The sequence below is a fragment of the Taudactylus pleione genome, unplaced genomic scaffold (genome assembly GCF_031769625.1).
Source record: "Taudactylus pleione unplaced genomic scaffold, aTauple2 ptg000372l, whole genome shotgun sequence".
NCBI lineage: Eukaryota > Metazoa > Chordata > Amphibia > Anura > Myobatrachidae > Taudactylus > Taudactylus pleione.
The window spans coordinates 18,036,158-18,050,676 of record NW_028284773.1 but is presented as its reverse complement, the minus strand read 5'-3'; the positions used below and the strand labels follow the sequence as shown (position 1 = coordinate 18,050,676).

Sequence of the window (14,519 nt, the reverse complement as noted above, 5' to 3'; positions counted from 1 at the left end):
AGTAGTGGACACAGCCCCTATTAACAACAGCAGCACAGCACAACACAGCCAGCCCCTATGGACTTTGAAGTAGTGGACAACAGCAGCACTACACTACACTACACTACACAGCCCTAACTCCCACCCTCCCTCTTCACTGTCCACAGCCGAGTGAGAAAATGGCGCCGACGTGGGTACCTTATATAGGATCCAAAACCCGCGAGACTCGGAAGGCGGGATGATGACGTTTTGCCTCGATTTCAGATCCGAGTCAGGCGGGAAAAGTCGAGCCTGATTCGGATCGGACTCGGATCGGGGGGGCTCGGGGGGGTTCGGATTTCAGAAATCCGAACCCGCTCACCCCTAATATATATAATATATATATATATATATATATATACACACACACACACACATGTATGTATGTACTGTATGTATGTATAAATATATATATATATATCTGCTAGTGGGATTATCTGCGGGGGCATCAGCCCAAATTTTGCCTAGGGCACCATATTGGCTAGGGCCGGCTCTGCACTGAGGGAGCCAGCACTGCACACAGGGCAGTCCGCATTTCCGGCAACCCCCCAGTAATAAGCACGGGGGTACGGGACGTGAGGCCATGACCCTTTCCACGTGGCAATGACCCTACACGGGTGCATGCCCCCTTTTCAGTGACCGCCGCGCACACAGCGTCCCTCCACAGACCGGGTGACACAGCTCTGGTGAAAATGTTGCTGTCTTAGATTCCATCCCTATAGAAAGCATACCTCACAACACCAGGGAGATGAAAGTAGGGACACCAGGCGTGCCTGGAGAGAGACATGGTCTTGTAGCAATTCATTTATTATTGAGCTATACATTTTGTAGATTTTGTATATTTATATTTATTGTATGTATGTCATTTTACTTTTCATGTGATAATAAATATAAACATCAGTGTCCAGCGCTCTCCCTATTTTTCTTCTTTCTTGTAGTAAATGGGCATGGTGACATGGCACACCCCTGTTTTCATCACTAGACTAGAGGTGTGCCCAGCACTCCCGACACTAGTGAACGGTCCCCGGCTCTCACCCACACTGTATAGATGCTGTGCGCACGTGCACAACTTGCATTCACCCGCTGTTCTGCACAACAGATCAAAACTGAGAAAGTGCTCCCCCCAACTCCCCACCCCCCATGGGACACTGCGTTTTGCAGGTGGGAAGATAAGACAGTGCCCAAAAAGAAGGACTGTCCCGCCCACAGCAGGACAGTTGGGCGGTATGTAGAAACTAGTTCCAGTATTGATAGGAGTCTGCTCATCATCACTTTTTATATGTTGCTAATAAATATCATTTAGTTTATCTACTATTTGATTTATACAGCATTACAGAATACCCAGGGATGCTATACCATCTATATTAGTGTGGAGCAAGAAACAAACAAGCACAACACACAAAAGCAGATGTGTGATGTCTTGTTGTTGGCAGTAGTGAACTGGAGCATGAAGAGCCCACAGGGGAATGGAACAATAGAGGCCCCCAAAGGGGTGTGGCCAGTCACTGGAGGGTGTGTGGCCAATAACAAATATATATATATTTGTGGGAGGGGTCAGTGATCTACTCCTGTGCATGGACAAGGGAGGTTGTGGTGGGAATGGAAGGGTCATATAGGCAGTGCAGTGTTTGGTATGGAGGAGCCAGTGGGATAGTACAGACAGCAGAGAGATCGTGTTTGGCATGGAAGGGTCAAGGGAATAATGTAGATAGGTAGTGGTGAGTATGGAGAGGTCAGGGAGGCAGTGCAGGGAGATAGTGTTTGATAATGAGGGGTCACGAGGGTAGTACAGATAGGTAGTGGTGAGTATGGAGGGTCAGGGAGGCAATGGTAAGCATGGATGAGTCAGAGAGAGGTAGTGGTGAGCTGAACAGTAACCCTTGCAATGCTGGTCAGTTGTGGGTAAATGAGACCACTACATATGTACTAAACTAACATGCCACACTGTAGTGCCCACACATTATGCCTCACTGTAGTACCACACTGTAGTGCCCATATATACCACACTGTAGTGTCAACATGATGTCACCTGTAGTGCCCACATATTATACTACATGTAGTACCCACACATTATGACACCTGTAGTGCCACCACATTATAACACACTGCCGTGCCCACACATTATGCCACACTGTATTGCTAACACAGTGTACTCACCAGAAGCATCCTCAGGCAGTTGGCAGAGCAGCAATTGTGCCAAGTCACAGCCTCACAATGAATCACACCCATGAGGCTGTGCTACTGCTGATCTCCAGATCAGAGGAGCGTGCGCTGAACTCCTCCAATCAGAGCTCAGCACATGCTCCTCTGATCCCTCTGCGGAGACTACTGGGATTTATTACCCAGTAGTGCACTTCAAAGCTGAATCTGACTGAACTCGGTGCACTGTGCCCCGGTCCTCTTTTCGTGTAGCTGCTGGTTTGGTTAGTCACAGCCTTGATGACTGCCTGGCAAGCAGCTACATTGCAGACATTCAATGGCACTGTAGGCAATATAGGGCGTGGCTACAAATCAGTGGGACCCACGGGGGATTTCACCGAATCCCTGGCTGCCCAGTCCGAGCCTGGTTGGTGGGCACTGTTTTTTGGATATGGAAAATACTATAATCATATTCCATAATCCATAGTTGTTCACTTATAAAGGAAGAAGGGACACACTTACATTTTTTACCTTGTGACATTCAGGAGCTGAAAGTACTTTCATTGTCTCCTCTGTAACGCTAATATCGGTTCTGCAAGACTGATGATCCTAAAATAAAGTGGTGAAGTAAGACAGGAGGAAGAAAGTGTTATTAATTAATGTAGCTTTATATTTGGTCCTAAAAAATTAATTTTGTCCAAACACTCTATTCTTAAAAAGGACTGATTTCTGCTTGAAATATTGTATCTTTCCTAGGGCTTTAATAATTTCAAAACTAACAGAAGCTTACTGAGGTCATAAATTCTATTATTTACTACTTTGGTGCCATATACAGTATAGTAAACAGATGTATATTACCACTTGTTTTAATTTATCTGGGGGCACTATGAATTTCTAATATTTGAAATAAACATGAATAAAAAACTTTGCAGTTCTAGGAGACTGTCAAGTGGTATTTTATGGCTGTATACGTTTATACATGCAGTTTTTTTCGAAGGGACTTCCTGTTTTGTCTAGAATTACACGGACCTATTTGAGCTGCAATCCAAGTCCTATACAATCTAACATTGTATAATACAGAAAATAGATGTCCGGTCTAAAACTTGTACTAAGGATATTATAACGGTGAAAACACATACAACAGACCAGCTCAAATCTCCAGCTACTGTAGATACATCGCCTTGCAACTGGTTATACAGTGTCTTGAAACCATACAATTTTCAATTTTCAACAAAGCATCACATTGTAAATCACCTACCCTATTCATTACATAGTAAGGGGTATATTTACTAAAGTGAGAGTTTTTAGAACTGGAGATGTTGCCCATAGCAACCAATCAGATTCTACTTATCGTCTAGAAGGTGCTAGTGAAATGTTAATAGCTAGAATCTGATTGGTTGCTAAGGGCAGGGCCGGTCCTAGGGTGTTCGGCGACCACCTGCAAACTATAAATTTGCGCCCTCTCTGCCAGCTTTTAGAAAGGGATAGCACGCGTCTTCAGCACGCACCACAAAAAAGGCGTATGGTCTCACAAGGAAGGGGTGTGGCTACACAATAGTACCCCCTATTGAAATAACTTCACACAGTAGCACAATCTTATTTACATTACACCGCACATAGGGCCTGATTCAGACCCGGTCGCAAGCGCTGAGCGCTCGCAACCGGGTCGATGTTTGCCCACTGGGGCATGTGCACGACGGAGCCAGCTCCGTCGTGCACCAAAGGGGGCGAGCTGTCGATGGTGATTGACAGCTCGCCCCGTTTGGGAGGCAGGCAGGGGGGGTGGCTGGCCAAACGGAGGCGTTCCCGAAGGAACGCCTGCCGTTTGGGGGCGGCCCCACTGACATCACCAGTGATGTCAGTGGGAGTCAGTGATGTCTATTAGAGCCAGAAACTCTCTGGGGCTTACGGCCATGAGACCCTACCAAAAGGGTCTCGTCGCAAGCCCGATGGTCACGATGGTCTTGACCATTGTGACCATCAACCTGGCTGCTCGCAATAGCTGTGGGTGGTCACCACAGCTATACGAGCGACGAGGAGGCTGAACAAAAAAATAACAAACCACCCTGATTCAGAGCGAGTGCTCGTTCAGAGCGTCCGTCTCTGAATCAGGCCAAAAGTGCCCCTGATTCACATTACACAACATAGTAGTGACCCTTATGTTACGACACACAGTAGTGCCCCTTATACACAATGCCAACAGTACTGCCCCTTATACACATTATGGCCACAGTAGTAGTACCTAGGGAGGCCTAATCCCGGGCCGTTTTTTCAATCATGGGATTCGGGATTGAAAAAACCTGAATCCTAGGATTCCCGGGATTGCTTGGTATTCCCAGTTGTGAAAAAATGCCCCCCTCGCCCAGCCCCCATGGTGACTTACCGGGCGAAGGGTGGCGACAGGGCTTTACAGAGCCAGAAGCCTGTACTGTAGAGGAGTGGGTGGGTGGTCCAGTTGGCACAAGGCTGCGCAGCGTGACGTGTGGACAGAGCTTTCAATCCTGGCCATTTTAGGCCAAAATCCTGGGATCCTGATCCCGGGACTGGCCTCGATAGTAGTACCCCTTATACACAATTTAGCTCATTCAGAGCCGCTTGCAAGTGCTGTGCGCTCGCAAGCAGCCGGATGTTTGCGCACTGCGCATGCGCCATGTCCGGCATGCGTGAGCCCCGCTGAGCGATTGAAGTTCAGTCGCTACGGGGCAGACAGGGCGGCTGTCGCTGGTGAGTGACAGCTCGCCCCGTTTTGTGGGCGGGTAGGGGGTGGCTGGACAAACACAGGTGCTCCCTTAGGAACGCCCGGCGTTTGTTGGGCAGGCAAACTGACATCACTACTGATGTCAGTAGTGGACTTCCTGCTCTAGTAGAGCAGGGAGTCCACTAGGCCTTGCGGCAGCCTAGACCCTACCGCAGGTTCCCGTCGCAGGGCCGATGGTCGCGATTATCGCGATGGTCTCCTGGCCACTCGCACAAGCTGTGGGTGGTCTCCCACAGCTTTGCGAGCGGCCAGAGAAAAAAAACAAACAGAAAAAATACCCACAGACCCAGCGAGTGGCCATCGGCTGCGAGCGGGTCTGAATCAGGGCCAATGCCCACAGTAGTACCCCTTATACAACTGCCAACAGTATTGGTGCCCCTTATACAATGCCCACAGTAGTACAATGCAAAAATATGAGATATGGTAAGAACTTACCTTTGTTATCTCTATTTCTACGAAGTCCATAGGGTTCCACAGGATACCTTGGGGTATAGGTGATGACGTCAGGCATCGGGCACCATAGAGTTAAGTTTTCAGCCTCCCAGGATGCAATAGGGTCCTCCTCTTATACCCTGCCCTCGAGCCAAGGCATCTCAGTTACGTACCAAGCCATAGGCCGGAGGAGGATAAAGAAGAGAGAGAAAAAAGATCTGGACACACACAAGAATCACATTCTCACCAGAGGGAGACGGCAAAAAACGGTGACCAGAGCAAAGCCCATCTGCAGCACAGGTGCGACAGGGCGGGAGTCCTGTGGAACCCTATGGACTTCGTAGAAATAGAGATAACAAAGGTAAGTTCTTACCATATCTCATATTTTGTACTTCAGGGTCCATAGGGTATCCACAGGATACCTTGGGGATGTCCCAAAGCAGTATCCTTCAAGGGTGGGGACGCTCCTGTGCTGAAAGGAGAAGGAAGCATCCTGAGAAGCAAAGGTGTCAAACGCGTAATACCTCACAAAAGGTATGGACAGAGGACCACGTGGCCACCTTGCAGATCTGGACTGCAGAGGCACCACATCGAGCTGCCCACGAAGGACCCACAGACCTAGTGGAATGAGCCCTCACAGAAGATGGAACCGGCAGGCCTTCATGAAGATAAGCTTCTGAAATTGCCATACGGATCCAGGCTGCCAAAGTTTGCTTTGAAGCAGGCCAACCCTTTTTACGGAAGCCATAGAGGACAAACAAGGCGTCCGACTTCCTAAACGAAGAAGTGCGGTCAACATAAATCCTTAAGGCCCGCACAACATCCAAAGTGGCCTCACCCACTGAAAGGTCAGGTGAGTTAAAAGCCGGCACAATGATTTCCTTATTGATATGAAAACGGGAAACAACTTTGGGAAGAAATTCAGGACGAGTGCGCAGCACTGCCCTGTTCCCATGAAAAATCAAGAAAGGGGGTCTACAAGAGAGAGCCCCTAAATCAGAAACACGTCTGGCCGAAGCGATGGCCAGAAGGAAAACAGTTTTAGCTGTTAGCCATTTAAGATCCACTGAGCCCAGTGGTTCAAACGGCGGTCCCTGGAGAGCCCTCAGGACCACAACCAAATCCCAAGGCGCCACCGGTGGAACAAATGGCGGCTGAATTCGCAGAACACCCTCCATAAAGGTGCGCACATCAGGGATTGTAGCAATCCTACGATGGAACCAGACAGACAGAACAGAAACCTGCACCTTCAAAGAAGCAAGGCGAAGCCCATGGTCTAGCCCCGCTTGTAAGAAGGCTAGCACTCTAGATAAACGGAACTCCCGAGGTGCATAACCTCTCGGTCAACACCACTGGAAGAATGTATGCCACACACGATGGTATATTCTTGCTGAAGACGGTTTCCGAGCTCTTAGCATAGTTCGTACTACAGAGCTGGAAAACCCCCTGGACCTTAACATGGCCGTCTCAACAGCCATGCCGGCAAAGACAGCCGAGTCAGGTCCGGGTGAAGACGAGGACCCTGTGACAGAAGGTCTGGTCGTAGCGGCAACCGCAGAGGACTGTCCACGAACAGACCCTGATGAACGTCCTAGCGACTGAGAAAGTTGGCCTCCCAGTTGAGGACTCCTGGGATGAATACAGCTGATATGGCCGGGAGATTGCGCTCTGCCCAGATCAGGATGCGGGACACCTCTACGAGTGCTGCCCTACTTCGGGTTCCTCCTTGCCGATTTATGTAGGCCACGGTGGTGGCGTTGTCCGATTGGACCTGCACGGGATGACCCTGGAGAACCCGATGGGCCTGCTGGAGAGCATTGAAAATGGCGCGGAGTTCCAAAATGTTTATTGGAAGCTCCTTTTCCGCCTGAGTCCATCAGCCCTGGAACAAGTGTGGACCCGTGACCGCTCCCCAGCCCCGAAGACTGGCGTCCGTTGTCAAGAGGACCCAATTCGCCACCCAAAATGGACGACCCTTGTTGAGATTGGTCGTCTGCAACCACCAGGCAAGGGACAGGCGAACCTCCAGAGTGAGCACCATCGTCTGGGATTTGAGACTCTGCGGCAGTCCATTCCATTTGGACAGGATCAATTGCTGCAGAGGTCTGGAGTGAAACTGGGCTATTCCACCATGTCGAATACGGACACCATGGAGCCCAGTAACCTCATTGCCGAGTGAAGAGACACACGGCGACTCTGCAGACAACTGCGCACCCTCAACTGCAAGGCAGAGATCTTTTCCCCCGTCACAATGATCCTCTGCTGACTGGAGTCCAAAAAGGCTCCGAGGTGCAGAATCCTCTGAGATGGGATCAGGGTGGACTTTTGCTAGTTTATCAACCAGCCGTGCCGTTGCAGTACTGCAATAGTCAGATCCAAATGGTGTAGAAGGAGCTCCGGAGATCCTGCTACCAACAGTAGGTCATCCAAGTATGGCAACTTGCAGACTCCCTGCAGCCGCAGGGAAGCCGCCATGACCTCCATCACCTTGGTGAACACACGTGGTGCTGTCGCCAAGCCAAAAGGTAACGCCCGGAACTGGAAGTGATCGTTGTGGATTGCAAACCTGAGGAACGGTTGATGGCGTGAAAGAATAGGGATATGCAGATAAGCATCCTGTATATCCAACGACACCATGTAATCCCCAGGTTCCAGCGCCAGAATGATGGACCGTAGGGTCTCCATCCGAAACCTCGGCACCCGCAAGGACTTGTTGAGTGCTTTGAGGTTGAGGATCGGACGGTACGACCCATTGGGTTTTTGCACCAAAAACAGATTGGAATAGAAACCGAGGGCCTGATTCAGAGCCAGACGCTCTGACCAGAGCGATCGCTCTGAATCAGGGCCCTCCTACATGAAAATGGAGCGGCCTCTTGGACGCTCGCATAGCTGTGGGTGACCACCCACAGCTATAGCGAGCGTCCATGATGATGGTCGCGATGGTCAAGACCATCGCGACCATCGGGCTTGCAACGAGACCCTGCGGTAGGGTCTCGCTGCTGCAAGCCCTGGAGTGATTTTGGCTCTATCAGAGCCAAAATCACTCCCACTGACATCACTACTGATGTCAGTGGGGCCGGCTTCAGACGGTAGGCGTTCCCATGGGAACGCCTCCGTCTGACAGCAACGCCCCCGGCACGCCCACCAAAGGGGGCGTGCTGTCAATCAACATCGACAGAACGCCCCCTTTGGTGCGATACCCTGAGCGACGGCTATCTTGTCGCCAGCCGGGTCTCGCGCATGCGCACGACGGAGCTCCCTCCGTCATGCGCATGCGCAGTAGAGCACCATCGAGCGTCCTGCGCTCGTGAGCGGGTCTGAATGACCCCCCCAGGTCATTCGGACCCGTCCTGTGCTCGCGAGTGGGTCTGAATGACCCCCCAGGCCCCTCTGGGTAAAAGGAACAGGCACTATAACTCCAGCCTGGAGCATAGTGTGCAAAACCTTCCACAGTTCCGTGGCTTTGTTCCAGTCTGATGGAAGACCCATGGTGAAGAATCGGGACGGGGGCCTGTGCTGGAAGGAGAGGGCATACCCATGAGAAACCACATCGTGAACCCAACTGTCTGTCATGGTTACCGACCAACACTGGGCGAACCGCAGCAGACGGCCTCCCACTTTGAGATCCCCCAAAGGGAGGCCTGGACTGTCAGGCTGCAGGTTTGTCATTGGACTTAGGGGCCGGACGTCTGGTACTCCAGGCCTGCTTCTGGGGCTTGGCCGACTTCTTGGGGCCAGCCTGTCGGGGAAAGGACTGTGCTTTAGGCCTACCCTGGGCCCTGTAAGGCCGAAAGGACAACGTACCTGAATTGGAAGGAACTGCAGCAGACGGGAGACATGCCGATTTGGCTGCCGCCAGCGTGGCTACAATTTTGTCCAGATCCGGACCAAATAGGACTTCTCCATTAAAAGGCAATGCTTCCAGGCCCTTTATGGAAGCAGCGTCCGCCTTCCAAGATCGCCACCATAAGGTGCGACGAGCCACCACTGCAGCAGAAGAAATCCGTGAGGTCAGGGTACTGATATCTAAAGCCGCTTCATTAATGTAAGTGGCCGAATCCCTGAGATTGACTATCAACTCGGTCTGTTCAGCCGAACAGTCGGAATCAAAAGACGCGCTCCATAACTCTGGCTACCCAACAAATGGCCATAGCCGGCCTGGCTGCCCCCCTCGCAAGGGAATAAACGGACTTTAGGAAGATTTCCACCTTACGGTCCGTAGCATCCTTTAAGGAGGACATGGAGGGCATGGGTAACGTGGCACTTCGGACCAGGCATGTCACATGTGAATCCACCTGTTGCGGGGATTCCCACTTAGCAAAATAATTGTCTGCAAACGGATACGCCACTGCTAAACGCCTTTGAGGCTGATACCGTTTGCCTGGATGTTTCCACGCCTCCTCTAAGTGGTCCACTAATTGACCCGAAAGAGGAAACACTGTGGCGTCACCCTTAACATCCTTGAAAAAGGCGTATTTGGATTTTGATACCGGAGGCTCATCATCCTCAATAACTAAAGCAGTGCGGACTGCATGAATAAGGCCAGGAATATAAACCTTAGACTTAGCGTCCGACTCTTTAGTACGGGGAGGTTCTTGGTCAGAAAGATCCAGAATCTCCCCATCATCGGACGTCCCGTCGTCATCCTCATAAGCAGACAGAGACGCCACCGGCCGCTTGTGAGGCCGCAACACAGACTCCCCTTGTAACACATCCGACAACTGCTGTACAGAACTTGTCAGCGAATTAACCCACGCAGGCTCCTGAAAGACCTGAGGAAGGGAAATAGGGAGACTGTGGGGTACCATCAATTGTCTCGGGAAACCCTGCATGGGTGATGACACCACTGACTGCTGGGACAATCCCATCTGTGGGAAGGCAGGCTGCGGAGCTAACTGGCCCACTAGGCTTGTAAGCGCTTTGGCGAAACAAGCCCAGGGCGGCTCCTGTACTGGAGCCGTGACAGTAATTGGCCGCGCCAATAAATACCACTGCCGACATAGCCCCTCCACGTTACCCTCCCCCTCCGCTATTGGTACCTTACACATGGTACACAAAAGCTGGAGAGGAAAGTCACTCTCAGACATGATGGTAAGTATGTGACCCCTCTCACTGATACTTGTTAGTATAGTGGGAGAACCACTCTGCAAGCACCGCACCGCAAGGGCTTTAGCAGAAGAAGAACAGGGACAGTGAAAAGGCTGACAGTAGAAAGTGAAAGTACAGGCAGCAGACGCTAGCAGAAGTCACATACCATGCAAAGAAATCAATTCCTGCAGTATCAGCACTGATTCTCAACTACGCAGACACAGAGGCCCTGATTCAGAGCCGGACGCTCTGACCAGAGCGCTCGCTCTGAATCAGGGCCGTCCTAGTTAAATTTGGAGCGGCCTTTTGGACGCCCGCATAGCTGTGAGTTCCCTCCGTTGTGCGCATGCGCATTTGGGTACCATCGACCCGCTTGCGAGCGTCCTGCGCTCGTGAGCGGGTCTGAATGAGACCCAGAGCCTTATAGGACACAGGGCTTCATTCAGAGGCGGCCGTAGGGTGTACGACCGCACGGCCGCCTCGATGTTTGTCCAGTGCGCATGCGCACGAGGGAGCCGGCTCCTTCGTGCGCATGCGTGAGACCCGTTATGACCGACAGCGCCGGTCGTAGCGGGTCTCTTTCCAAAGGGGGCGAGCTGTCGATGTTGGAAGGCGGGCCAGGGGGGTGGCAGCCCAAACGGAGGTGTTCCCATGGGAACGCCTGCCGTTTGGGGGAGGCCCCACTGACATCTCTAGTGATGTCAGTGGAGAGCTTCCAGCTCTGACAGAGCCAGAAGCTCTCCGGGTCTTACGACAAGTGAAACCCTACCCTAGGGTCTCGTCGTAAGCCCCTAGCGGTCATTAGAGCTGTGGGTGCAAACCCACAGCCTAACGACCGAAACAGAGGCAGCCGGTCAGGATGCAAGCGGCCGCCCAGTTTCTGAGCGACCGCTTGCATCCTCCGATCGCCTCTGAATGAGGGCCACAGCGCTGCATACACAGACCTGAACCAACGGAGGAGAGGTATGCCGGGGGACCCAGACTGCGATGCCACCGATCTTCAGCGTCCAGCAGCGCTCACCATGCTTCCAGCAAAAGATGGCCACCGAGCAGCAGAGAGGAGGCCGGCTTGGGGGAGGAGCGCTGCCACAGGGCCAGTCAGCAGAGCAGAGAGGGCTGTGTGCAGCGGGGGAGGCGCTGGCTGTGTTACAGGGAAGGCGCGCACCCTGGCATGCAATTAACCCCTGGGACACCGCAGCGCTACCGCTCAGCTGCGGTCTGCTGTCCCAGGGGGGTAGTGGAAGCGCAGGTCCGAAACCTGGCTCCACGCTGCAGCCAGTCCCCAGGGAGCCCCCTGCCTGGGGACTCTGGACCATGTGTTCAGCAGGGACCCACCGCGGGACCCCGCTGCTTACCTGCTGCCCCCTTTAATCCGGCCATGGTCCCAAACATCTGGGGTCACCGCTAGCTGTGACCCCAGATGACTACCAGCATCCCCGGATCAGTACCGGCGTTCTGGTACCGGCGGGGGTGTAGTAAAGACAGCATGGACGTCAGTATTGCCTGTCCATGCTGTACATCCAGATGAGCAGCCACAGCTGCTTGTAGAAAACTTCAGGGGCCAATTCTAGCCCCCCTCTAAACAGGTGCATCCGACTCAGGCCGGGCACCAAACGAAACTGAGATGCCTTGGCTCGGGGGCAGGGTATAGGAAGGGGACCCTAGTGCATCCTGGGAGGCTGAAAACTTAACTCTATGGTGCCCGATGCCTGACGTCATCACCTATACTCCAAGGTATCCTGTGGATACCCTATGGAGACCCTGAAGTAGAAACAGAATATAATGACCTGGGCACGCAGGTCATTATATTCAGTTTTTTCATTGATACCTAGAGGGTGAGGGTCCCACAATAGTGGCCATAGGCAGCATATCTTATTTTGCACTCAGAACCCACCCATCTGCTATTTTTATTGCCCCTTACACAATACCCACAGTAGAAGTGCCCCTTACACATAATGACACACAGATACACTATACTTACCTGAAACCCTGCACCTGTGGCCGCTGCTGTCTGACAGCTCCTCGCGCTCGTCATGACGTGTCTCCCTACACACACTGCGGGAGCCAGATGGTGGAGCTCAGGTGTGAGCTCCAGCCTCTGACTTCAGGGAAGGAAAATCTCAGCGGGCACCTGGCAAATAGGGAAGGCGGCAGTGGCTCCTCTCCAGCCTGGCATCTCCCAGCTGGTGACAGACACCTCCCACATGGGTCCCATGGGTCCCAATTTCAAACATTTTAAACAGCAAGTAAACCTATAGAATATTATTAGGAAAAGCTGTATATTGCTGAGCTAAATCAAATACCTAAAATATGACACTATAAACCAAACAGTTAAATTCAGCAGTGCATGAGTCAATGCCCCTTATTTATCATTCATGTAAACTCCTGTACAACATTACTTTTAGTTTGAGACAGGCCCTAAGTATGAAAGCAGATTGCAGGACTATGTAGCTAGGGTGGAGTTAATTTTAAAGTAATGGTGACTGCTAGATTATGCAGAGAGTGTTGTAGCGATCCCCAGATAATATAGAGAGCGTCGCAGTGACCACCAGATAATGCAGAGATTGTCTGTCACAAGCCGTCGCACTGCGAATGCTGTGCGAGGCGAACGCCGGGCAAGTGTTCGCTGAATCTCTGCCTACCTCCTGTCCATCATTTTGTGGATCAGTCTGGATTGGCTCCTACATCTATATCCTGGTGGCGCTAACGCTGCTCCGATGCCGGTGATAGAGTTTTCGTGTTTCCGGTTCTGGCTTGGTCTCCTGTCTTCCAGTTGAGCTCCAGTTTTCCTGCCTCCTATATTGTTGTTCTGCCGTTTGTGTCATCCAGGCGGCACGATCCACGTATTGGTCCTCTGCTGTTAGTGTCATCCAGACACGGACTGTACTCTGTGTCCGGAGTATGCATTCCAGTGTCAGCTGCATGTGTCAACCTGGTGGCACAGGCCGCACTACAGCTTCAGTTGCTCGTGTCAACCCGGCGACACAGGCTGCACTACAGTGTCAGCTGCTTGTGTGAACCCGGTGGCACAGGTCGCACCCCAGTGACTTTAGTGCACAGTCCTGCGCACCTACACCAGTGACTTTATTACAGCTATACCCGGCTGCTTGGCCGCATCTAGCCAAGTCATACCAGCCCTCAAGGCTGCTACACGGCCCAGAGACCGCTTCATATTCTACGGCCCACTGGCCGCAACTAGGCAAGTCATACCAGCCCTGAGGGCTGCTACACGGCACCGAGGCCGCTTCATATTCTACGGCCCACTGGTCACATCTAGCCAAGTCATACCAGACCTCAAGGCTGCTACACGACCCAGAGGACGCTTCATAATCTACGGCCCTTAGGCCCATCTAGCCAAGTTTCTACCAGCTCTCAAAGCTTTTTCATGGCCGCATCCAGCCAAGAATTCCAGCCCTCAAGGCTGTTGCAGGACTATACTCAAAAGAGTCACGCACGTGCCCTAACATTATCACCGGCAACACATTTTTCTTCTTTGAGTATAGTTGATCCCCTATTATGGAGTCTAGTCAGAATCCTGATCAAATTTTAGCTGCGCAGATACAGGGCCTGATTCAGACCCACTCGCGAGCGGCTGTCCGCTCGCAAGTGGGTCGATGTTCAGGACTGAGCATGCGCACGACGATCAAAGGGGGCGTGCTGTCGATGTTGATTGACAGCACGCCCCCTTTGGTAGGCGTGCCGGGGGCGTGCCTCCCTGACGGGGGCGTTCCCACGGGAATGCCTCCCATCAGAAGCCGGCCCACTGACATCACTAGTGATGTCAGTGGGAGTGATTTTGGCTCTGATAGAGCCAAAATCACTCCGGAGCTTGCGGTTGAAAACCTCAACTGCAGGCTCCGGCTCGCAGTTTCGATGGTCGCGATGGTCACGACCATCGCGGCCATCAAAATGCACGCTCGTATAGGCTGTGGGTGGTGACCCACAGCTATACGAGCGTCCAGGAGGACGCTCCAATTTCATGGAGGGCGGCCCTCATTCAGAGCGTGCGCTCTGCTCAGAGCGTACGGCTCTGAATGAGGGCCACAATCTGCTGAAATAAGCGGGTACAGCAGTGATGTCACAA

At 52.1% G+C, this 14,519-nt stretch overlaps 1 protein-coding gene across 1 annotated transcript in view; it reads right to left on the bottom strand.

Moving 5' to 3' along the window:
- Window positions 1-14,519, bottom strand: part of LOC148508326 (T-kininogen 1-like) — a 133,435-nt gene that overhangs the window by 36,527 nt on the left and 82,389 nt on the right. The window contains exon 9 of the mRNA XM_088444772.1: window positions 2,680-2,766. Within this exon, the coding sequence (XP_088300898.1) occupies window positions 2,680-2,766 (87 nt within the window). The remainder of the gene's footprint in view (window positions 1-2,679; window positions 2,767-14,519) is intronic.